Below are 26,478 nucleotides of genomic sequence, written 5' to 3'. Positions count from 1 at the left end.
CCTGGGGAGGGATCATGGGGGAACTATTATTCAGTGGGTACAGAGCTTCAGCTTGGGAAGATGAAGTTTTGGAGATGAGTAAAGGGGACGGCTGCACAACAACGTAAATGTCAATGCCACTGAATCTTACACTTCAAAATGGTCACAATTCAAATGTTAAGTTACATACATTTTACCGAAAGTTAAAAAAGTTGATAATGTAATATACTAAAGCCACTGTACACTTTAAATTGTAGGATATGTGAATTATGCCTCAATAATTTCTTAAAAACATATGTCAATGTTAAAATGTTTTGCTTTATCCATTAAAAAATTACCTAGAAGACTCAAAGGGAGAAAGACTATTGTATATGTCCATATTTTTGCTCCCTGTACTTTTCCCCACCTTCCTGATGTCCTAAGGCTCCTTACTGCTTTTCGGTTTAGAGAACTTCCCCGACCCGCAGGGTGAGTCTGCTGGAGGCAAACTTAGTTATTCTTCGTCTTCAGATGCTTTGATTCTCTATTAATTCCCGAAGGATATTTTCGCTGGGTATAGGATTCTGCTTCGACAGTTCTTCTCTCGGTATTTGAAAAATGTGCCGCTTCCGTGGATTCAGATGAAAAATTTACTGTCGTTTGAATTTACCCCTGTAGGAAAGGAGTCATTTCTCTCATTGTTTTAAAACTGTTTTGTCCCTAGTATGCGGCGGTTCGATTATAAAGTGTGCTGGGACGGATTTCCGTGCGTATACTCCGTCTGGGCTCACTCATCTTCTCGAATTAGTAGGTTTACGTCTTCTCCCAAATCTGGGAGGTTCTCAGCCATCCATCTCCATCTCCTCTTCTTCCTTCGGAACACTGAGGATACGATTTTAGCTCTTTTGTTACGGCCTCACGGCCTCTGATTTTTTTTTTTATATCTATTTTCTCTTTTGTTCAGATTGAGTAACATTTCAGCACCTAGTCACCGATTCCTCCTGTTTCCCCTTCATTCTGTCAATTCTATTCCTGAGCTTATTCTTTCAGTTACTGCATCTTTCAATTCTAAAATTTCTATTTGGTTTTTCTTTAAATCTTCTATTCTAAAAGCTGAGGCTTTTCTGTTTTTTCACATTTCAAGCATAATTACTTGAAGTTTTTAAATCATAACTGCTTTAAAATCATTGTCAGATTTTAATGCCTCGGTGTTGGCAAATGTTAACTGCCTTTTCAATTCAGTTTGAGATCTCCCTGGTTCTTGGTGTGAAATGTAATATTCAACTCAAACCCGGCCATTTTTGTATTAGAAGATTCTGAATTTTATAAAGGCTTTTATTCTTTTTCCAAAACTGCTCCGCCAGACGGAGGGAGAAGGCTGCGGCGTTGCCAGCTGGCGTTCCCCACTCAGCCTCCACTGAAGCTGAAGCGCTGACAGGCTGGGGGAGGCTCCTTGCTGCGGCGGGGGGACCGTGGGGGGAGCCACGCTACTACTGGGCGACGGTAAGACCCCTGACTCTTTGCTAGAGCTCCTCTGAGATGCCTGATCAAAACAACTTAATTGTAATATGCATTTTCAAGTCAACAGCTTTATCGAGGCTTAAGTCACATGCCATGAAATTCCCTCCTTTACGTACAGTGTTCAATGGGCTTTAATATACAGAGCTGTGCAATCATCACCACCGTGATGGTTAACTTAATGTGTCAACTTGGTTAGGTTACAGTACCCAGACATTTGGTCCAACGTTATTCTACACGTGTCTGTAAAGGTATTTTTTAGGTGAGATTAACATTTAAATCGACAGATCTGAGTAAAGCAGATTATCTTCGGCAATGTGGGTGGCATTCACCCCATCGGTTGAGCGCCTTAACAGAAGAAAGACGGACCTCCCCGGAGGGGGCCGAGTCAGCAGAACGCCTTTCGACGTCTTCAGCTGCAGCGTCGACTCTTCCCTTGGTCGCCATGCTGCCGGCCTACCCTGCAGACTGGGGACGCGCCAGCATCCACAACTGGCGCGAGTCAAGTAACATAAACCTCTCTCTGTCCCTGTCTTACTGGAGACCTGATGTAATCACCATCTCAACATTTTCGTCATCCCCAAAAGAAACCCTGTGTCCATTAACAGTCACTCCTCACTGTCCCTCATCCCCAGTCCCTGGAAACCTCAACCTAGTTTGTGCTTCTATGTACTTTCCTGTCCCGCACATTTCACACATGTGGAATCACAGAACAGTGGCGTCCTGTGACTGTCTTCTTTCGCAGGGCACAACGGACTCATGGTCCATCGTGCTGCTGCCCATCTCCGTATTCTGGTTCCTGCCAGCAACGTTCCCGCCTGTGGATACGCGGCCTTCTGCTGTTCCGTTCACCTGCCGACGGGGACTGGGGCTGCTTCTCCCTTTTGGCAGGAACTGAAACTGCCACTATGAACATGTGTGTCTAAGTTTCGGATGGATGACATTCTCATTTCTCTGGGGTACATACCTGATGGCAGATGTGCTGGGTCACATGGTAATTCTCTAATTCTTTGAAGACCTTCTGAAACGTCTTCCAAACAGGTTTATGCCACTTCGCATTCTCACTAGCGCAGCATGAGGGTTCCAATTTCATGACATCCTCGTTAACCCCTTAATTAAAACTGTCCTAGTGGGTGCGAAGTGGCGCCTCGTTATGGTTTTGTCCTTCCGTCTCCCGAATGACCATGATGTGGCACCTTTTTTCACGTGCTTATTGGCCATCTGCGTATCTTTTTTGGAGAAATGTTTATTCAAAGAGTTTACCCATTTAAAAATTGTGTTGTCTTTTTATTGTTGAGTTACAATGGTTTTCTATCTGTATGGATTTTTGGATACAAGTCTCTTACTTGATGTATGATTTTCAAACATTTTTCCCATTCTGTGAGTGGTTGTTTCAGTTTCTTGATGGTGTTCTTTAAAGCACAAAAGTTTTAAATATCGATGAAGTCCAATTTGTCTCTTTTTCCTTTTGGTGCACATGACTTTGGTGTCGCATCTAAGAAATTACTGCCTAATCCAAGGTCACGAAGGTTTACTCCTTTGTTTTTTTCTCGGAGGTTTATGGTTTTAACTCTGGTATTTAGGTCCGTGATCCATTTTGAGTTAATTTTGTACGTGGTGAGGCTGGAGACTCACTTCACCCTTTTGTATGCCCACATGCAGTTATCACAGAACCATCGAAAAGATCACACTTTCCTCGTTGAACTGTTGTGGCACGCCTGCCAAAAATCGACTGACCATAAATTTAAGGGTATAAATACACATTTTGATAAAGAAATATTCTTCATTGAAAAAATAAAATTTTACTTGAAATGCAGTTCTCTAATGAGATAAAGAAACCTGATTTCATTAAACAGTTAAAAATATTACTTTCTATTTACAGAATCTGACCCCATTAATGTAAGATGCATTTTTACTTTGCTTACACAACTGTTCACAGAACTAAGACTGTAGAGACGGAAACGAACCTAAGTCTGACTGACTCAAAGTCGTGCTTGTCGTTGATGTGACGAAGTGACCTGACTGAACCCTGCCCTACTCTAATTATAAAATATTTGAAAATCAAAAATTGCCCTGTCAGGAAAAAAATTCTATGCTGCAACATCTTGATTTTAAGCCCTGTTTAACAGGGGAAAAAAGACACACTACTTAGATAGGGTTTCCATTAGTTATTCATTTTGCAAACCACTGAATACAAATAAGTGTCCCTGAGAGCTAACCTGGGAACTTAGAGATAAAATCTTTATTTAGATTAAGGGATTTCCATTCCGGACCTCTTAACCACTATTCGTGCAAGAGATGTGACAGAAATATTGGCTCACCGTTATTCTCCGTTTTCGCTTGGGTTAGAACGGACTCCTTCATCCCCTTAAAGAGTGAGAGCTTCGCCCGAGACCTAAGCCAATTTCCCATCCGAGACAAAACCAGTAAGACCGAAATGGTCATGTTTTCCTTCAATGGGACTTTGAAATGACTTATTTTCAAAGCTTACTTATCATTAGTAGGTTCTAGGAAATAGCTAAATCTGCTGAGAATCTGCTTCCATTGCTGTGACTTCACTGGTAAAAACAAAAGGCTTTTTCAAAAGAACTTTGGCATTAAGCCCGGAGAGCATGGAACTTACAGCTTACCTTTGTTCCACAATCGGGAAAACGATTTTAAAGAAAATGCTATTTACGCTGATGCTGACGTTAAGCTCACCCTTAAAGGAGAAGAAATGAGGGCGTCACGGGGAGGGAGGGTGCAGGCGATGTGAACACTTAGCACAACGCCCTCTGGTGGCAAGAGCATGGGCTGCCCAGGGTCCGAAGGGAGACCCGCACCGCCTGACGCGTGACTGAGGGACAGGCAGGGACGAATACATGCGGAGCGATGGGGCAGGCAGGGGCCAGATGGTTCTTAACGTCAGGCTAAGGAGTCTGCGGCCGACCTGACGGCAGGCCGCGGAAAGGTTTTTAAGTGTGACCTGGTGTAAGTCAAACACCCTTTCTCTCTGGCTGTCTGGAGAGCGGACGGGAGGGGACAAGGATGGAGGCGCAGAGGTGGGCTGGGAGGCCAGTGCTGCAGCCTGTGCCGAGGCTAACGGCGTCGCGGGTCTGAAGGGCGGCAACAGAATCTGGAGAGAGGATACGTTTCAAGGATGCAAATGACAGAACCTGGACATGGACAGGGTGAGGGTTAAAGGGAGGAGTCTAGGATGGCTTCTAGGGACCTTTTACATATCTGACAAGCTTCACGGCAGGAGCCCAGGAGGTACCAGTCCCCAAACACTAGACGTTCCCTCTAAAAATCAACAGAAAGATAAAGCTTGCTCTGTTTTCAAGCAGATAAATGACCAGAAAAACGAGCGGGCCTTGTCCCTTTTAATACACATCCATAAATCATCTCCCTCCTGTGGACACGGAAAAAGCCGGAAACGGAACGGATGAACGGCTGGGTCTTCCCGGATGACATCCTTAGGGAATCAAACGCTACAGATAGGTGGTGTTCATCAAAAGATTTACATCATTTTGCCCCCTAGACAGCAAAGAGTTTGCAGAATTCTTCAGGGTGAGTGTAAATGTTAAAAGAAAGAGCTCAACCCCACTGAAGATACCGAGAGAACAAGAACACGAAGGACGCTTCGCCCCAGCGCAAGAAACAGCCTGTGTCCTGAGCGGCGCGCCGCGCGGACCGACACTCACCGACATGGATGGGCGCGGGGAACAGCCCGTAGTCGTGCTCTCCCGGACAGTATTCCAGCTTCTCTTTCTTTAGCTGGATCAGTCGGCTCTTTGGGCTACGATCAGAAAAGAATGAAAAACAGTCAGAGGCGCCGAAACTGCCTCTTGTAGTTAATTACAGAAAACAGGTCCCTCTGTCGAGAGTCTCTGTTTTAACCGTGGCTTAAATCTTAAATGTATGTTTGGGGGAGACAGATAGATGCTAAGTACTTTCAGATTTTTTAAAATCTGCATTTCTGGAAAAACCTTTTAGAAATTACACATAAGAAAGAGCCTTGTCTGCATTCACCAATGGTTTTGCAAAAGAAACCTCAATTTCAGATTTGATAGAACGATGACCTTGTGTCTGGTTAACAATTCATAAAGCACTTTCACACGTACTCGTTTATATCGATCCCGTGACGTAGGTAAGAGGAAATGTTAGCTCTAGTTTACAGATTTGAAAACAGTTGCTCTATGAGGTTAAGTGACTTATCTTGATTTTAGTAGCTGACAAGGACATTTAAGATAGAAACCTCAGTGTCTTGCTCGACTCCTACTCACGCACTATTCTTTCTTTTATCCCACGATGTTCCTGCAGGCTTACCTCTTTCATTCATTTACTGATTTGTGTCCCTAATGTTTGGTATGAGACAGTCTCAAGAGATTTCACAAGCACATAATAGATGGGGGGAAAAAAGAAGGAAAAAAGAAAAAAGGAAATGAGAAAAAAGAGAGGAGAGAAAAAGGCTCCAGGAGAGAGGGCCTCATTTAGTCTATTCTAACTTGATTTTGGCTTAAAGTTCTGATAAGTAAGGCAAGGCTGATATATTTCTTTTCTCTATGAACGACAACACGCTGCCTTTAAAAACAAAAGTCTAACTCTGCTATATCTTTGCAGATGAGAAAATCTGAGGCCCAGAGAAGGCAGGTACTTGTAGACCCTAAAGTTCTTAAACCTGAAGACTGTTCTTTCTAGTGGGTCGTTCGGTTATGTACTCGGCAGGTACGGACACTCAGGAAGTCCAGGTCATGTTCTGTGCTAAGAAACAGTGGTGAAGGAGACGGGTCACACTCTACTTGGGTATCCAAACAATAAGGAGATAAGAAAAACAAAAAAAATCAGAAAACTGATAAATGCTAGGCAATAATTAAAATGTGACGAAGAGAGAATCATTTGGGAAGGTTTTTCGAAGGAAGTGACATTAAGCTAAGACGTAAATGTCACTGAGATATCAGTCATGAGAGGATCTGGGAAATGGAGAGAGAGCAGGTAGAGGAATCGGAATGAGACTGGAAATGAGAAGCAATGGAAGTGGCCGCAGTGGCCCAGACGGAGTCAGAAACCAGGTCAGATGCAGTTTTTAAAGCAGTGGTAAGGAGTTTGGGAAACAGTCACAAAGGAAGAAAGATACTAGATTGTTCTACTCAGATCTAAAGACCACCCTTACCTTTAAAAACTTACTTAAAATAATGATTGTGAACAGAGAAATGAAAATTTTAACCCGAGTTATATTTTTTCCTCATCAAAGTTAAATACATAGATCAAGACAACTATGGTGTTTGGAACCGAGCACTCTACGAACGAAAATTTGGTCTATACTTTATTAGATACAAGATTTACACAAGCTAATTAAATGGAGAACAGAAAAGTTTTAATTGAGCTAAAACAGAGAACAGAAAAGTTTTAATTGAGCTAAAACAGGAACAAGAATTGTCAGTGTCTTCACTTTCTATAATGGTTTCATTCTCGGAGCAATTTTTGGTTAAATCTTTACAGATGATTGACAAAGGACTCTATTTCCATTCATTATATTATTGGTAATTATGACAAGTTAACCAAAGCTGTTCACTCTTATCATCTAAAGGTGGTTTCTGATTTTTTTCATACAATTAATCGTCTAAAAAGCCACAGCTACAAGCAAAAACAGATACTGCCAGAAGAAACAGCAAAATGGCCTCGGTAAGAGACGATCAGTTATGTACCAGAAATGCCCTTGTCCACCTTGCAAACTACGGCTGCATCTCTAAAACCCAACTCAACATTCTATGGAAGACTTCTTACTCAGTGATACAGCTAGTCCATATCTCTTTGGGGCTTTAAAACTTCTCAGAGTGCTTTTCAAGCTGTACTTTCCCCAAGAGAATATGAGGATTTTAAAAGTAAGGAATATTTTATTCATCTGGCAAAGTGCTTGGAACAGAGAAAGCATTCAATTAGTTAACGAGGAATGAATTGCTGAAAATCGTCAGGATCATTTTAGATACAGGTATAATGCCATTTTTCTTATTTTTAATCAACAAAGAGCACCGTCAGAATCCAAACCACACAAACGTCATCCCGAAAGACAGAAGGAAGATCACGGAAGACGTATGAGCCCCGAACGACACGGCGCTGTATGGCGACGGCCGTGAGGTGTCTGTGGTGCATTCGTACCTGCACACACCACATTCGCATCACGCTCTTTGCCGGAGTGTTCTGCAAACATGAAAGAACAGCAGGGCTTCGGAGATGCCAGCTGGCAGGTCCTGTTACTTACTCGGTAGTTTTGTAAACGTCAGAATACAGCCCCGCTTTCTGATACTTCTTCTTCGGGGGACGTGGGGCCTTCTTTTCCCTCGGGAGGAGCGAGAGCACAGGCTGCAAGGTGCTTTCCGGCTCGGGAGGTTTGCCTGGGGTTTCAGGAGGACTGGGAATCTCGACCGCTGCTTCGGCGAAGCTGCAAAGAGAAGTGTAAAGATAATTTATGGTGAAAAAATATTTTCCTACAAATGGTTGTCTATTTAAAAAAAATAACAGCCATTAATAAAAGAGATATGGAGACTTCCTCATCTGGGCATGCTGGAGTAACAGACTTGTCCTCCTGACAGAAACTAACGGTAATACCGTAAACTACTATGAACCCGGAGAAAGTTTATGACACAATTATGAGACACTGGACGACAGTTAGCGCAGCACTGTGATTCCTCAGAAAACTGGAAAAAAAGGCGGGCGAGAGGCGAGTCCTCCGTCCCGTGGCCTTTTAAGAGAAAGGCGGTGGCAACGGAGTAGAACCGAGGAAGGGAATGCGCGAGCGGGCGAGGCGGAGCGGGAGAGTGTATCATCGGGAGGATGAAGGATGGAGAATAAAGGGTCGGGGAAGGAGATGGGGACACGGGAGGAGATGGGAGCACAGGGGAGGGATAGGGGCCTGGGAGAGACGGAGGCACGGGAGGGATGAGGGCAGGGGGAGGCCAGGGAGCACGGGGGAGAGAGATGGGGACACGGGGCGGCCAGGTCCGCAGGGCCCTGATGCGTGCTGAGCTGCGCACGTGTGGGTGAAACGCCACAGGGCTGGGCCAAGAGCCACCAGAGGCCTTCGCCGGGACAAGTCCACGCTCAGATCCACACGGCGGGGTGCAGAGACATCGCCAACCGCGGGGCATTCCACAGAGACCCCGGGAAGGTGACGGCGCCCATTTCTGTAGGGCTCGCCTACCCCAGGACTGACGGCCAGCTCTAACGAAGCTTCAGTCTTCAAAAAGACCTGAGCTGACCCGCAAGTAACCTAACTGCCTACAAAAACTAAGGGAATACGGAAGAGAACAAAAACCAGACACACGATAACGAGACATTCACAATGTAAAAAAAAATCACGAAAAAAATTTAAAGAGTAATGGTCAAAATCTTTCCTCATTTGATAAAAAGGATAAACTCAAAGTTCCAAGAAGTTAAGTAAACCATAAACAATATAAATGCAAAACAAGTAGGGCACGTCATAATAAAACTGCTGGAAAACTATCTGATGAAGAAAATAAAATGGGCCAGAGGAAAAAAACACACACTCTACACAGGAGTACAAGGACGAATGCGGCTCCACGTGGGGAACAATGCGAGCCGGAGGGCAATGAAGTAAAATGTCTGTAAATGCTAAGAAGAGGGGAAACGGCCTGTCGAAATAGAAATCTAAACGAACCTAAACCATCTTTAGAAATTAAGGTGATTGATTCCAGTTCCAGGCAAAAGATAGATACTTCTACTTATCCTCCAACTAAGTACAACTAAAAATGCTGGGAACTATATATAAAATAAACAGAAGCAAACAGACTGGCTAAGGGCCTTGGGACCGAAGCAACGACACGGCGGGCAATTCCCCAGATCTTCTTTCTGCCTCATATTTAATGGTGAAGACAAGACCACCTCAGTGTCAAGGACAAAGCAATGCCGCTCTCGTCCCTTGTATTCAGCACCACGGTGAAGGCCCGGCCTGCGCAAAAACGCGAGAAAAAGATCTTACAGCGAGTGCGAGTCCTCCGATTTTTGCTCTTTTTCAAGATTATTCTGGCTACTTGGGATCCCTTGAAATTCCTTACGAATTTAGGATGCGTTTTTCTACTTCAAAAAAAAGGTCTCTGGGATGTTTACAGGGACCGCACCGAATCTGTCGTCTTTTGGGGCACTACTGACATCTATATCTTTCTCTTCGTAATCTCTTCAAACTTCATAATTTTGTGGAAAGTAAGTGTTTAGTACGGCTGTTCACGACACCAGGATCACTGCAACACAAAGGCTGATCTGAAATGAAACCTTTTCTCTGTGAAGCGCACTCTTAACGTGGCCCTTCCCCTTCCTAAAATGGGTGATCAAGGTGTCACGAACTGTCACTTTCGTACTACAGTGAAGGCAGAAACCATTCTCTCTGCAGGCATTTTAGAGCCTCAGTAATTAAAATGGAATAACGCTGACGCCAAAACAGGCTGATGGGTAGAGAATACAGAAATATTTAAAAAACCCCTAACACCCAAAGATGTATAAGAATTTAATATATGATAAAGGTATTATTTCAAAAAGCCAAAAAAGGATAAATTAATAAGTAATGGTGAGTCACCATTTAAAGACTCAAAAACATTAAATCTTTTTTTAAATTCATTTATTTTTGCCTTTCCAAAAATCAAACCAAAACAAAAAACATTTTACTAGAATCCACTGGGAGTATAAATGTAACTACATACAACATAAAAACGGCCATGCTTACAAATCGGCCACCTTGAAGAATGGCCGGCCATAAACACAGCACTCATAGCTTATATGGAAGTAAATTTCAACTAATTTGAAGTCCTACATGTAAAAAATTAATATGCAATCCATCAAAGGAGAAGAATTAAATAAATTATGATATATTCTTAGCGTGGAATAAGGCAACTCTATATGTACTAAGGACAAACTCTCCAAGCAAGATGAAGGGGAAAAGCTACAAAAGTTACATGTGGCATGTCGCCAGCCACATGAGATGGCTCTGCCTGTGCCTGCGTGCGGGAATGGGAAGGCGAGGTGTCACAGGGTCACTCTGAATGGGAAGGCGAGGTGTCACAGGGTCCTCACAGATTCACCCTTAAGCAGAATAGGATTTGAGAGGAAACGAGATCATGTGAACAGAGACTCAACTTTTCAATCAGTAAATTTCCAGTTTCACTGATTTATTTCCAAGCATGTATTATTCATGGCAAAAATTTAAATCCCATATAGTCTCTAGAAAAGAAGGGTAAGAATTTTGTATAGACGTATGCATAGAGAGACATGAAAAACTTCTCTCTATAGGATTCACCGAGCCAGATGATATCAAAAAAGGCTGATTAACTGTTCTGTTGATGTATGGCAAAAAAATATAAAGAAAACCGAATGTCGAACAACAAACACGAAGTTTTAATATTCTTCCTGCATACAATGAGCACTTAAAAATAGAAAAAAGTAGGTAAGGAACATAAACAAATATTAATCTCCAATATGCAAATAAGTGCAAATTGAAAAAAGGAGGAAGTAACATTTCACAGATGTCACACTGATAAAAATTAAAAAAGATATAACTTCCAGAGTAGATAAGGGTGGAGTAAATAGTATACATCGATTACTGTATAATGTTAGGAAAAGCATCAACAGGTGTGGCTTTGAGGAGGGCAATCTGACAATATATATCAATTTGACAAAGCATGTTAAAGGACTTCAAAAGTATCTAGCGGCTTTAATTTGTATTTCTCTGTGAATAAGGGTTGCAATGTGAGTGAGACAGCATGCCGTATTTAGCACAGCTAAAGTCATTTGCAAATGGTGAGTACTGTATCGCTTCATTTAAAAATATCGAATAAACCTTCGGGGAAAGAATCTGATTGGATACATAACAAAAGAATTAAATGGCCCTATCTTTTGATGATTTTTGGCTTTCTGCTTTATGCCTTTTAGAAAAAAGTAAAAACATGGGAAGGAAACTGTGAAGAAAGTAAATCTAACAGGCAAGAAGGCTTAAAACGTATTTGATGACAAGACGAAAAGTTTCGAGCACAGTGAAGACAGGACAGACAGCGTGACAGTAAAAACGCCACTCGCTCGGCTCCGGTCTGCGTCAAACGCATCATGTCGATTTCCTCATCTGTAAGGTGAGGGCTTGAACTGGATTGTTACGGCCCCTCTGCTTCTTAATTATTTATGTATAATTCTGGACAGCCGTGAATAAGAACACTTTTAAACGGAAGAGAAAAGAAGAGGTCTCACACAGTGGAAGGTTTTAAGAGTAACTGAACGATTCCGCTGCAGAGACATGTCACATGTATACAAAAGCTAGTCCCTCTGCTCAGGTAACGTGTTAAACGAGGAATGAATTACCTTTCCGGGTTCTCGTGCTCTTCCTGCTCTGGGAAGGGCTTCTGCTTTTTCTTGGTCTGTTCCTCCAACAGCCAGCTTTTCCGCTTCAGCCCCTTCTTGTGTTCTGGATTCAGGCTGACACTCTGAACGACGGCTTCGATGACGTCCGTGACCGTGTCAGGGCCAAGGCGGAGCGCCGCCCCTTCCTCGCCCGCACTCAGCTCGGGGCCGCCGAACTGGGCTGCCTGGAGCGCCTGCATCGATACCACGGCCTGGAGCGGGCACTTCCGAGGCCGGCCTGGTCTGCGTTTCACGAAGTTGTTTCCTGTCCTGGCCTGTCTCTGAAGTTTTTTGGCCTTTAAGATTTTATTGACATGGTCCAGGTTTTTCTTCGTAGCCAAGATCTTGTCATAATTGCACATTTTCCGAGCCTGGCGCTGCATGGCTTCCACCACGCTTCTCTTGATGTGACGGGGGGAGCAGGTGCTTGGCAACTTTTCGGGAAGAAGTGTGATGCTACTGCCACTGGCGTCGCCAGGGGCCGCGGGCACCAGGAGGCCGTCTGGTTTCCCCAGGGTTCGCTCCTTGCCGTGGCTGTGGCCTGGACTCGGGGAAGGTGGCACGGAGGCAGATGCGATCACAGCATCGATGTTTTTCTCCAGGGCCTCGTGGTCCTCACGTCCCATCCGCTGCAGCAGGCTGTCCACAGACTCGTCCCCGGAAGCAACCAACCTCGGACTTCGAGCGGGAACTCCGTTCACTAAACAAGACAGAGCACACGTGGATGACAGCTGAAGACAGCTGGTTATGTACAGATAACTTTGTACATAGGAGAAAAGACGAGGAACACTGCTATATTTTTCATAGGAAGACCAGACATCATAATATCATATGCATCTGTCCTTCACGGCAAGTTGGCAGTTTACGTTCCTGAATAAGCTACGTTACAGTCACCATAACAGATTCAAAATTAGCCTATATTTCTCTAATAATGTGGATTAAAAAACAACAATTCTCACTCTCTGAAATGAGGAACAGAAAGAGTGAGTTTATTTCTTTAAAAGTGAAGGTCCAGTTAAAGGACTTGACAGTTAAATCAATCTTGGATCTTGGCTGAAGAGCTAAACTTTAAATATAGATATTTCTAGTTCAGTGCTTTTTATGATGTTTAAAGACAAAGGGATAGAGTAAAACTCTTCTTGGGGAAAGCTTTACAATCAGAATAGAAAACATCTGTATTAACTAGAAGAAAGACATGTTGACAGCAAGATAGAAACCAAGCGGTCTTAGATAAACCTTGTTATCTCAGTGGCCCCATGGTTAGTAACTCTGTTTCCTTAGGTGCCACCCGGCAACTTTTTATGACTATGACGAACAAGAAACACTCAGCTTCCTCTGGCAAACTACGTTAGTTTCACGGCATTGTAAAATCAGATCGTCACAGGCCACCTCTCTAGACGCCTAGTTTACTACCAACGATCATAGGTTATCTGTTCTCAAAGTTAACTGATGGATTTCTTATCCACATGACTTTAAAATGTGACGCTATTCTAGACACTCTTCTGAGCCCCAGGCATTCGCCCGGGGCTGCCGCGCACTGAGTGTCCCCACCCTCTATTTTTCGAGAATAGATTCCAATCTCATCAGACTACACTGGAATTCTTCTCAAATCACCAATAACTTCCCTCAAATAGTATCCGACAGCCTTGTTGAAATTCAGTATGTTTTAAAATTTCAAACTCTCAGCTATACTTCACATTAGCACTCGTCAAAACCCTTCCTCCAGTTTGTAAGACGACGCGCTCTGATCATCTTCCAGTCACCTGGGCCCCACAGGTTAAGGTGGCCTGTCGCTCGGCAGTGTAGAACCAGAACACTGTTCCCCCACCTCGCCCTGCTTCCCGGCGAGCTAGTCACAAGGCAGCCTGAGTGAGCTTTTAAACGTGGACTTAATCAGGTTTCTGCTTCTGTTTAAAACCCTTAAAAAGCTCACTGCTACATAAAACTACTTTGCAATGATCACATTTTCCTCCAGCTTCACGTCATATGAGCACTCTATCTGGAACCCTTAACTGCAGTAATAATTAACTTAAATTCCTCAAACTCAACATCTTCCTTCTTCACTCAAGTATTTGAAAGTGGAAGAATGTTTACTCACAAACTGATCTGCTAATTCCGTCTGCTCTAAGTTTGCAGTGGGAATGTGGCTTCCTCAAGGAGAACGTCCCAGACCAGCCCTGCCCCCCACGCTATTAAGAGTCACCATCATAAGCAGCAATGGCTAAACCTCCCTTTGGAGAGATGGAGCTTTGAATGTGAATCCCGTCTCCTTTATTTGCTGCAAGTAAATGAAACTACCTAAAAACAAACAAAAATACCTAAAACCCCCAAACGAAAAATAACCAACTCCTCCCCACCCCGCCACCAAAATAAAAACTCCCACGATACCTTCTCCTTTCCTACCGATCGTCACGCTTCCAATTAGTGACTTAACGTCTATAACTCTGAAGCAAAGTGTGGCTCGCGAAGTCTGACGGTGTCACCCAACTCACTGTGTCTCCAACGACCACGGCATAATCAATCAGTAAATACGGAGCGGAAGCGTCAATCCCGGGCTCAGATTCCCGGAAATTATTTTTGTCTCCTCCTTCCCTTCGCCGGCCGCCCAGAGCTACCGAATGCGTTTACTTCACGGCCGCTCGCCCGGAGCTGCCGCACACTGAGTGTCCCCACCCTCCCGAACCCTAGCCGGACAACGGCTTTTCGGTGGCCTGCTGAGCACTAGGCTGCAGATGGAAGACCGTATCCGGCAACTTTACACAGGTAAAGTATTGTATAAGACCAAGTGCACTTTTCACGTGGACATTTTTCTGAGTTCTGACAAATTTACTGCATACGCACCATCACGACCAAGACACAGAGCATCGCCATCGCCCTCCAAGGCCCCCGGAGCCCACCGACACCGCCCCGGGAGAAGCTGCTCCTCCGCCTGAGCACTGCAGAGCGAGTCTGCTTTGCTGCGGCTTCATGCGAAACGGCAGGACAGGTGCGCACAGCACACTGCCGAGTCGTCCTCGTTGACAGAGGTTCACGGACACGTCCTCCAGCCCTCACTACTCTGGGCAGCGACCCCAAGTAGCCTCAATTTACAAATGAGAAAGCTGTGGCTCAAACAGTGTACGGACCTGGCCCTAGAGTGTACACTATCGCTGAAGCTGAAGCCACTAGATCGGCCTCGAAACCCCGCTTGCCCACCGCGTCCCGCCACCTCCTCCCACGGACAGCGTCTGGCCATGCCCTGTCTGAGATGCCTTTGAAGTCTCAATCCAAAGTGCACGAGGCTTTCCTGCTGAACTCTGTGTCACACCAGCGTGTCTGCTGAATCGTGGTCTGGGGACATGTCGACATCAGTCACTCCTCACTCGCTTCGAGCGCCTCCCAGAAGCGGGCAGAAGCCAAGCCCCTGAGCCGGCACGATGCGGCGAACACGGCAAAGATGGATATCGCGCGCGCCCTCGAGCCGCACGCCGACACGGGCTCGCGGAGAGGCCTGGCACCGAGGAAGAAATTAAATTTTCGGACCATAAATCTCGACTGGTCTCCTAACCAAAGACACCTGGATAGAAAGCTAAGAAATAACATGTCGCTTCCTTGGTTAAAACTTTCAGTGTTTTCGAAGCGTTACCAAGACTACGTGACTGGTCCCCAGACTCGTGCTCGGTCACTGTTGTTACGGTGGCCACACTGGCTCTTTTATTTAGCTTCTTGAACTCACCATTCTCCCCCTTACTTATATTCCTCCCACTACCTGAAAGAAACACTCCCATCTCCCCTGGTAACACTGATAAGTTCAAAATGACTGCTCACTCTCCGGTCCTCGTAAAGTCAGAAGACAGATACACAGCATCCTCTCCTTCTTTTCTGAAAGCACACATACTATCGTCAGTAAAAAGAAAATCGAGAATGCAACGTAAATCTATGAATTATGAAAATCTGTTATACCGTAAGAGATTACACGTATTTAAGTACGTAAACATTACTAACAGTAGAGATCAGAAATAAACATGCACAGAGCTGCGTCTCATGACCTCGCGGATTGTTTCGTGTCACCGTGGAGACTGACTTCACTGACCGGCTCCCCGCAGTGCATCTGCGAACTCCTCTAACTCGACACTTACAACCTCCGTTCCTCGGTCTGCGCACTCTCGTACCTGTTCATTTGGAACCATTCCCTACGGACTAAAGGAGTCCCCGTCCGGCTACCTGCGGTCTATGGCAGTCTGAAAATACTAAATGGAAAATTTCAGAAACAGTCCCTGAGTGCTACATTTTACGGTGTTACGAGCAGTGGAAAGAAGTCCCGTCCCGCCCCGCTCTGTCCCGCATGGTGCGGGAATCACCCCTTTGTCCTGAGTGTCCGCGCCCGACAGCCACCCAGGAGCCGGCGATGTGATCGGGTCAGCTGTCTCCCCACTGTGGCGCTAGGCGTCAAGTCACTACGGCTCTGCTAAGTAACGACCCCATGGCACAGGAGCAGCGGCGCCAGCGATTCGGAGAAGCCAGAGAGAGGCCGCAAAGCGCTTCCTTCAGGTGAAAAGGTGACAGTTCTCCACTTAACGGGGAGAAAAGCGACCATGTGCTGAGGTTGCTAAGATCTACGGGAGACTGTGGAGGAGCAAAGGGGACTCGTGCACGTTCTGCTGTCGCACTTCAAACTGGAAAAGCCGTGGCCGCGGGGCGGCCAGGGCTTAGTGACGATGGGAGAGGGACCGACGGGAAAGGGACCGCGTTTGCAGCTGGGCGGCATGCACCGGGACGGGGTGTGTGGACGGGCCAGTCCTGTCCGGGGTGGCAGGCGTCCGCCGGGCGCTTGGCGCGGACCCCGGGGAAGGGAGGGCCACTGCACGCGTGGCCGGACACGAAGGGGCAGAGAGGGAAGGCCTGCGCCGCTTCGCTGCACACCGCGCCGACTCCCACACCCACGACCGCTCTGCTCTTCCCTACGGCGTTATGCTGTAAGTCAACGTCAACTCCCGTTCCTCTCCGAGGCCTACGGGACCGTCTCGTACGTCTGTTGACGAGTGACAGGCGAGCCTCCTCAAATGAGCAGCACGTGCCTGGGGAAGTGCTCTCAGACGAAGACCTCTTCCGGGCGGGGCTACAGTTTGTGCTCTCTGACGGCCGCTGGGAAGACTTATCTGAGGTTGGCTGGGAACCTAGGAAGACAGGAAAAGATAGAAATCATAGGAAAACTCGAGTCTAAAAACCACGGTAAGTCATTCTGTTAGCACCTAACCGCTCCGTGGTGGCCACGGCTGTTCCCGGGAATAACATGACCTTGCAGACAACAGGACAGGAGGAGGTGATAAGCAGAGCACAAACCACACCAGATGCTGCCGACAGAATTTCACGAGTCTCAGACACGTCGTCTGTCCCATTACGCTGACAGGAAAACGAGTTTTAGTGAAGCACGAACAGAATAAACGACTCGGTTTTTCTGCATTAGCGCTACGAGACATATAACAGATTTTACTGATAAAAATCACTAACAGCATTCGAATCGAATCTGGTCCTGATTACTGACTCTGACTGATCGCATAAACTGACAAAACTTCCAGTGCTTAGGGATGGATGAGAAGAGGAGGTCGAGCTGAGCACTCCGCTTAACAGAAGCAGAGACGAAAGTTCAAGAGTTGGACCTAAAACCCACACGTCCTATGTCATCCTCAGAGGTTATTTTCATAGTCTATGTTTTTCCTCTACAGCATATTGTAGAAGAAGTGATTAATTTACCCATGGAATAGAATAAACCTCTTTTAAAGCTGTACACTTAAGGTTCTTTGCTTACATACACGAAAGCCCATGAAGACAAAAAAACTCAACGTCCTTTTAAAAGGTCTCATTCTTTTACCAAAACCCCAAATCGATGCAGCATAATTTAACACTTCTCTTACTCAGAAGTATGTCACTCAGGAAAGATTATTTTCCTGAGTAAAATATTCCCGGTTCTGCTACTGGGCTCCTTATGATCTAAGAAGCCAGCTGTTTAGACTACATAATAAATATTCATTTCATGTTTGTCAAAAAACTAGGAGCACTCTGAAATATCCGCTTTTAACTTGAAAAACAGTAGGAACAAAAAGCCTTACGTACAACCGCAGGCACAAAGGTACAAGAAATCAAATACCTGAAGATGAGATTTTTAAGATCTGCCTCAAAATGAGAGCTGACTTTGTAATGAAGTGACAAAATTCAGCGAGGGACAATCTGGGCACAGAACTGAACGGAGCTAAGTTTCTAACACCTCCTCCACTGAGGGGCAGTGAACGATGACTCCATTTTAATGACGTGACACCTGACATCCACTGCTGTTAAGCACCGTTAGCGCTGCTCGGGAGAGCTGCAAGACGAGGCGTCACCATTCCTGACGGAGCAACAAGTCGGGTTCCTGGGAAAATGACGTCATGGCCGGAAATCCTACTTCTGTGATACGGTGACAGCTGACGGCAGATCTCACCAGGAAGCAAGACCGCTTCTCGATGAAAGTCAAAAAGACACAAAGGGATTTCACAGACTGGTTCAGATCAGACTTCCATTAAAGAGCTAAACGCCACGACAAAACACCTAAGAAGTAAAAGCCCAGGCGTCAGTGAAGACGTGACTCGAAGTATCAATGCTCGAAAATGCATAGACTTGGACAGACAACTATCTCCTACTCAGGCAGACGACCAGGACAGAAGAGCACGGTGGCCAAGCAGCGCGAGACTACGCCGAGCTCCATCACTACTCCCGTGACGAACGGGCGGGAGAGCACTTCCTGTGACGTCCCCCCCAGCCACACACTACTATGTCCTGAGTACGGCGGGCGTACCCGGTACCAGGCGCCGCAGAGGTGGGGGAGCTGTAGAAACTGCATGACAGTCTCCGCCCTCAGGAGCTTACTGAGGGTCTGTATGTCATCGGGCGCCACATTTCAGGTGGCACTTGTGCCATCCACTCTTAAGCTCCGTCTTCGGTCTCTGGGCTATCTGGTAACGTTTCCCAAACTTCCCGGTCATCTTCACGGAAGTCTCGATGAAGGCTGCGACTGTACCTCTGAGCATCAGGATATCCTGAGACTCGCCCTGCCTGGCCTCCCCCGCCTCGGGGGGAAAGAGGGTCCAGGCACTTTCTTCCGAGCTCCTGGTCTGGGTGCCGTCGGGAGCTGCAGAGGAGGCAGTGGGAGGTGGAAGGGGGTCAGATCCCCGGAGATCGTTATTGGCAGCACTGAACGGCAATTCCTGAGAAACTGAAACAATTGAGAAAGAGAGGGCTTAGCTCACTCGGCTTCCGAGCCCTTTCCATTTCCTGAAAGTAATGGAGGCCAGTGGCCTATTCTTAGGATTTAACAGGAGACTGGCATTAAACGTCATTCAAGGAAGGTTCTCGTTTTTCATTTTTAAAAGCGTTTGAATTCCCTGTTCATACAGAGCAAAGCTGTTCTTGATCATTCTCCACATTTAAGGGGAGTAAAGCTGTACCCGAGACACAGGTCTCTAGGGCTTGGTAATCACGAGATTTAGACCCTGAGTTCACGTAAAACATTGCGTAAGCAGGAAGAGGATGAGGACACCCGAAAAAATATTACCTAATGACGTAAAGCAACCCGGGTTAGGACTGCAGAATGCTGATCTAGACCAACGCACAGAGGCGCCTGTGAAAGAAAGATGCTCGAAGGCATGCTCCACCGGCCTCGGCACGCGACATCCGCACACGCTGTCGCCAGCGCCGCCAGGAGCGGGCTGCTTTACAAGCACCGTCATGCGGCTGGGGAAGAGCAACACGATGCCCGCAGGGAACCAGCACGTCCATCTCAAGATGCCAACAGATCTATGTTTTGAACCCTAAAACAGAACGCAAAGCAGAGTCGGGTGTAGCACAGTGCCAAGTCCGTGGGCTCTGGAGCGAGGCATGGCGACTCTGGCTCCTGGATCTGCTGTAAACTGTAAGATCTAGGCGAGTAAACATACCTGAACGCTGGTTTCAGACTCACGCCAACTCGCATGGTTGTTGTGAGTTCCAAAATGAGATAATGTAAAAAAGTCCGAGCGTTTTTATAAATGTTATACTGTTCTACGTAAATTGACTCCTTAGGTTTATCACAGAATTTTTATGCCCCAAATATTTAAAAGTCACTGATGTAGGCAGGCAACCATTCGATATTAAAATAAAATTTAAAGAAGAGCAGGGACTTATGTCCGCCCAGAAGTGGAACGAATCTAGAGTATCTTAAATATTTAATACTTAAGCATTTATCTTAAATGTTAAGAAGTTCTAGGGTGACAGGTACCCCCCGCTGGTAGGCCACGAGGCTGGGAAAAGCTCCCCTGAAGTGAATCTTCAAATTCACGGACTCTTCAGCGCTGCTTCTCCAGGCTGGGAGTGTGTTCTAGGTGGCATCGACCAAGCCGGATGTGCCAGACGGCGATGCAGAAGCGGAAGGCGTCTGGCCTCTCCACTGGCTCTGTGCCAGGGGACAAAGCCGTTCGGCTCCTCTGCTCGGCTCCTTGGTTCTTCCAAATCACGGCTGACTCCAGAGGGGAGTTACTGCTCTGCTGCCGTCTCCATGATGTGACGAATGCTCCTTCACGTCTCATCGGTGGTCACTGTAGACGTGCCTGGAGGGACACGTGAAGACTCCACCGCTCACGGGACAAGAAGGGTGTATGTATTCCAGGTTAAGAAAGTCAGATACTTCCTCAAAGAACACACGCGGAGAACACGCGCCGTTTCAGATATCGGAGTTCCCACCGCTTCTCTTACATAGTGTACAGCTGAATAATTAAGTACTTCAGAAGGAAACAGAAAATATAAACGGGAATTCCTCGATTCACAAAACTACGGGGTGGAAATGCTACTGGGTGTCTCATCAGTCAGATGACGCTTCAGAAGTGTTTATTTCCTAGCAAGCGCTTCCTAAAGCTTGGGGCGGTCACCGCCTCCAACGAGCACGGCCAAGTTGCCAAGAGCCTGAGCGCCGGTCTCCAGTGCAAACCACTCAAAAAAAAGGAAAAGACGAAAGCCCTGGTGGACGAAAGTGGTGGCGAGAAGCACGTGCCGGTCTCCCAAAGACCTCGAATTAGAAAGATCGGAGCTTTTAAAAATGTTTCGTGTAGCTCCCTGTCAAATAGCCACTCCGAGCCTGCCAAGTTTATTCTACACACGCGAGTGAAGGGAGCGGCAATTCTGGATTAACCACGGAAGTGGTACCTAAATAGAGCTGGAAGTCGACATAAATGTGAGTTGAGATACAAGTGCATTTTTTCTTTGGTTAGAAAAACAGAGGCCGTCATGTAAAAAACGGGGCAGATTACGAGTAAGGAGAGAAACTGAAGAGAGAGAGTATCGTAGACTGGGATAACGAAAAGGAGATTAAGAATTAAAAATGAACTTGGGGATGCGAGGGAGCCTGGATGCTGTCTGGAGCGTAGAATCTCTGGGCTGTACCTGGCCATTACTCCATGAGCTTTTAAAGATACAGGCGAGTTTTGGGGAAACACCTGTGTCAAATTAGATGAAACAGGGGAAAGATGGTATCTTTATAGCAAAACCATAAGATGAAATCATGAATAAGAACGCCAGGAAGTTGAGAAAACAAAAAAAGAACACGACTGGAATTTAAAGGGGTAAGAACCCAGAAACCTTTACGTTATACACAAAACGAGTGGACACCGGGAAGAGGTTCTGAAGTTGATTCGTCACAAGGGAGCTTGACTGATGTCTGCACAGGCGGAACGGACACGAAGCTAAGGCAAAAAAGGATACTACTACGTGTCCAGATGCCTGGTGTCTGCACCAGCATCGACAGAGAAAATCCCACAGATGAGAGTGTCCGGGGGGAGGTGGGGGAAAGAGGGGGAGGACATCACAAAGACGACATGGGAACAGAGACTCCCCCTAACTTCGCTGAAGCCCTGAGCAGCCCAGACTAAGAAACGGGGAATTTCCGAGTGTAAATTAGCAAAAGAACACGGTGAGTGCACAGTTGTTGGATTAAATGTGTATTTCTTCAGGCTAAAGCCACTATTAAAAGTTTCATAACGTAGCATGAATTCTGGTCACACCATGCTGGGAGTTCAGTGCTGAAGACCTAGGCCCACCAGGGAAACGGTGTGAACGAGCAGGCTGTTGAGGGTCCTCACGCTAGAAATACCTTTGGGTGAACGAAGGTAAAACAACGTATGCCGGATCTGGAAGGGTACTGTACCACGGTCCATTCGGAGATGGCATCAAAACAAATCATTTACAACCAATTTCTAACATTTAAATCACTCCTTCCCACAAAAACTAAAGCAAGCTGCACAACTGAATACCAAACTATCTGGAAACCTCTGGTCGAGATTTCCTGGTTCAAGCTGTGGGTCCTGCGCTGGGGTCCGGGGCTCACAGGAGCCACGGGGCTTCTGCCCAGCGAGCTGACTGCTGGGGGAAGGAGCTGGGTCCACGGTAAAAACGGCCGCTTCTAACTGGGGGAAACACACTTCCCGAAGGCAACACAGTCCTTCTGACTCACCAGCTAAAGGCGCTGACTCAGAGCCTCCTCTGGCCATTTTTAAGCTGCAAAGTCTGTTTTCCTCCCTCCCTCTTAATTGGGCGATTGCTCATAATGCCCAAATCAGATCACTCACTGAAATGGCATTCTTCTGGAAATTCCCAAAACTGTACTAACCACTACAATCAAGTTTCCGATTTCATCTCCACACGTTCACACATCACTCATGGGCAGAGCTTGTGTGCCATGCTAGAGAAACTGCAAGAAATCGAAATCTGATCGATGCTGACGGTCTTCAGTTAAGAAAACGAAACTCAGAACGCTTTGGCTCAACTGGTATGCTCCTACAGCGAATACTTCTTCCGAACAAAATTCACCCCCAATTTATTCTTGGGGGACAAAAGAGTTATTATCAATACCTAGGATAATGTCCCACCGTCTGCTTATTCTGTAATTTGTAACCTGTAAATGTAAAAATACTCTGTACTACTGCTCGCCCCATCTTTCAAATCGGTTCGCAGGTCCTGGCATACGCCGCCAGCCGTGAGTCGAAAATGCCAAAACGCAGGCACGAGACATGACACTAGAAGTCAGAAACTCCTTCTCACTAGGCCGACGTCACATCGACCTAACACAGAGACCTAATGAAACAGAAGTAGTTATTAGGGTTGAGTGAAACCAGAGGAACCGGGCCTCACTTCAAAACGTGCAATTTCGCTACAATTTCATCTGCGTCAGGCTGGTCTCAGACCGCTGGTGTATGACAGCTACTGCAGAAGAGTATCCCACTGTACTTAGGTGTCGTGTCTCCTTAATCTTTGATCTGTGGCAGTTTCTCAGTCTTTCCTGCTTTTTCAGGCCCTTGCTACTTTGGAGGTGTGCCAGTCAGGTATTTTGTACAATGTCCCTTTTTTTTGTTTTTTTAAATGTTTCCTTATGGTTAGACTGGGGTTATGAGCTTTTGGAAAGAACATCACAGGATATCACAGGACTGAACTGCTATACCTGAGGGTACACGTTGCCTTCATGACTTCTCATTGGTGACGGTGACCTTGTACTTGGTTACGGTGCTGTCTGTGAGGCCTCTTTATTGGAGTTACATTTTCCCCTTTCCATCCTCTGTTCTTTGGAATTCAGTCACTAGATCCAGCCCATAATAAACAAGAGGAGAATCAAGCTCCATCTCCTCGAAGGGAATAGCCTACGTACACTGTCAAGAAGATGCATCCCTTTCGTCTGTCTATCCCTCTATCTATCTATCTACCCATCTATTTATTTATTTTGGCATGGACTCACGGATGTTCACCTTATTCTTTCGTTTACAATCCAATACTGTCATTTATTTTGTTGCTTAAACTGTCCCAGCTTTGGCCACGGAGAGCTGTTGTAGGCTAGCAATGTCACGAAGGCAATCGACAATTCGGTAATACATCGTATAGTAAGTAGATTTTAGACATTTCAACAGGATACCAATTAACGTGTAATAAATCTATCTTTTCAAGTTATAGATGGAAAAAATATCAAGTGAGTGAAGACTGAGAAGTTCAATTTAAAATAACATGAAGTTTAATTATGCTCATTTTATACTCAAGAAAAACTATGTGACGCTGAAAGAATCGGACTGAGAAGATGCAATTATTTTCTCGACGTTATGAGGGTAAGAATAATAAACCAGTCAGAAGTGCTACATGCTTCAAGCTGTAGGAATTTTAACTGCCTTCATTCCTCTCATCCCTGAACCCCCGAAATCTAACATGTGCTACTACACGGACGGCTCTTGGGTCACAAGAGACAATCTGCCAAAGCAGCGTCTACTTCCAGCCCCGCCCCCGCCCCCGGCTCTCTGCACACGTGACGCCCCTGAGTGCAGGCGCCCTCAGGAAACCGTGTGTCCGCCCTCAGTGTTACCCACCATGCCTTCTCAAGGCCGCGACAACCGCGCCTGGAACGTTTGTGCTCAGGTTTGATTTCTCCCTTGTGCTACCGATCCGTCTCTCTCTGAACAGTGTAAAACCCAAACCCATTTTCTACGTGCGACCTTCCCCTTCTGCTTCCACTTAATCACGTCACTGTGCCATCAACTGCCCGAGAGAGGGTACCGTGAAGACGTTCTAAAATCTCCTTCCCTCACCTCTCTTGAAATCTACTTCTTCTGCATACATCTCTCTAGTGCCACCTTAGTTAAAGCCCCCATATTATTTTGCTGGGACGATTTCCAAACTGGTGCCTCAGATCTTTCTCTAATCCACAGAGTGGTCAACACAAGCTCGGCAAACCATTCCTCTGCTTTAAACCCTTAACCTCCCATTGCCTCCTGGGTAAACTCCAAGTCCTTGGTATCTTAGAGAAACAAGAGGCTTCACGACCTGCTGCCGCCCGTCTTCCCAGCCTCACTCCTGGGCCTCATACCAGGCGGGCTTCCAGCCCCCTCAGCGCGGCATCGGACCCAGAGAAGCTGACTCCCCTGTGAGAAAGTCTTCAACCCTCTATTCCTTGCACACTGAAATCAAAACATCTTCCTAGCTCCTTTCAAGCGAGTCCCTCTCTGCTGCACTCACCAAAACGCACTGGAAATATCAAGATTTTAGCAACTCTCGATAATTATTCGTATACCTGTCTCTGTTCTCTGCTCAACTGTAAATTCCTGAAGGGCAGAAATTGTCTTATTCATGTTTGTATTTCTTGTACCTGGCAAACAACGGACACAAAATAATCGCCGAAGGGACAGCTAGCATCGTAACAGTCAAGATCAAAAAATCAAAGTCTTTCCTAAACAAGTTCTGACTTTCGAAGTGATCCAAGAGAAGGCACTCTACGCCTTATTGAGCACTCTACTTATTTTCTTTAACTGAAAAATCTTTTTTTTTTTTTCAACTGGTTTTAAAAGGCTAGATATACCAGTTTTCATGTGCACCCGAAAAAAGTTCCTGTAAGAAAATTGAGTCACGTTACTACTCACTCATCAAGAGTAACTGTCAAGGTGGAGAGATTCAGACCAGTTAACAAGAGAATTCAAACCTGCGATGCGATAAAGAACAACTGTCCTACTTAAAAAAAAAAATTGGAAGTGTCTCTTTTCTTTGTCTCTGATGCCTGGCACAGAGCTTCGAAAACCCTTGGAATTTCCTGAGAGCAATGTCCTTGTTATGCCAAAGAGGTGACTTAAGGTGGACCCCAGAGACAGCTTCAGGATGGGGCTGGTCCCGAGAAACAGCACTTGCACCATCGGCGGGCTGGGCCTTGGGCCAGCTCTACCTGCGGCAGATGGCAGGGAGCGAGGGCAAGCACCCGAGCCACCGCACCCGTGTGGCGAAGCTGGCCCGACCTGCGCAGAGCCCCACTGGGCTTCCTGGGTGGAGCGCACAGCGATGTGCTGGGGGGCAACACACTCCGATGCCGCAGAGGGCACGGGAGCTCTGTCCCTTCCCGCCCAGACAATGCCCTCTGCGTCCTTTTATGATAAGGCTGCGATCAGAAGTAAGCGGTTTCGGTAAGTTTTCTGACTAGTTCTCCCAAATTATCAAGCCAGAGAGAGAGTGGGAAGCCTCAGATTAGTAGCCAGCTGGGCAGAAATGTGGGCGAGCTGGGGCAATGACACCTGCAGGTGGCATCTTAAGTGGAGGCAGTCATCAGAGGACTTTGCCCTTAAGTGGACGGGTCTTCCCTGACTCCTGGTGGTTAGCATCAGAACGGAACTGTAGGATATCCAGTCCGTGACAGAACCGGCGTCAAGACAGTGACTTCGCAGGTCTCAATGTTTTCGGACGTTATTTTTTTAGAGAGGGGAAAAGGGCAAGTTCTCGTCAAGGCAGAACGAGCACCTGGGCGGACTCCGCTGCTGTCTCATTTGCTGAGGGCCCTGAAATCGAGCTCGCTTCGTCCTCACCCAAATCCTTTAACTGGCCCCTCGGGTGACTTTAATAACCATGTAGGTGACACAGCCGACCTGTCATCTCACCTCCCCTCCACCTCAATTTCCCCACCTGTTGTGAGCGCCTTCTTACAACTCCTGAATTAGGGACCGCAAACTAAAGTGTCCCTTGGAGCCAGATGTACATTCACTACTTAAAGAGCCGAACTAGGCCCTACATGACACCCAACAGGAGCCTGTGAGGGCCGAGGCAACCTGAAGGGTGCCTGTCCAACTAAAGTCG

At 46.3% G+C, this 26,478-nt stretch overlaps 1 protein-coding gene across 5 annotated transcripts in view; it reads right to left on the bottom strand.

The window, feature by feature from the left end:
- ASH1L (ASH1 like histone lysine methyltransferase) overlaps nucleotides 1-26,478 on the bottom strand; it is a 108,147-nt gene that overhangs the window by 36,302 nt on the left and 45,367 nt on the right. For 3 of the 5 annotated variants that reach the window (XM_039849607.1, XM_039849610.1, XM_039849608.1), the window contains exons 4-7: nucleotides 16,863-17,009; nucleotides 11,815-12,553; nucleotides 7,718-7,897; nucleotides 5,160-5,254 (exon numbers count right to left, since the gene is read on the bottom strand). In XM_039849607.1, the coding sequence (XP_039705541.1) occupies nucleotides 5,160-5,254; nucleotides 7,718-7,897; nucleotides 11,815-12,553; nucleotides 16,863-17,009 (1,161 nt within the window). The remainder of the gene's footprint in view (nucleotides 1-5,159; nucleotides 5,255-7,717; nucleotides 7,898-11,814; nucleotides 12,554-16,862; nucleotides 17,010-26,478) is intronic. The other 2 variants (XM_039849609.1, XM_039849611.1) reach the window with 2 other exon arrangements.

Source organism: Pteropus medius, unplaced genomic scaffold, assembly GCF_902729225.1.
Source record: "Pteropus medius unplaced genomic scaffold, Ma_sr-lr_union100, whole genome shotgun sequence".
NCBI classification, from domain to species: domain Eukaryota; kingdom Metazoa; phylum Chordata; class Mammalia; order Chiroptera; family Pteropodidae; genus Pteropus; species Pteropus medius.
This window is presented reverse-complemented; position numbering and strand designations above follow the sequence as displayed.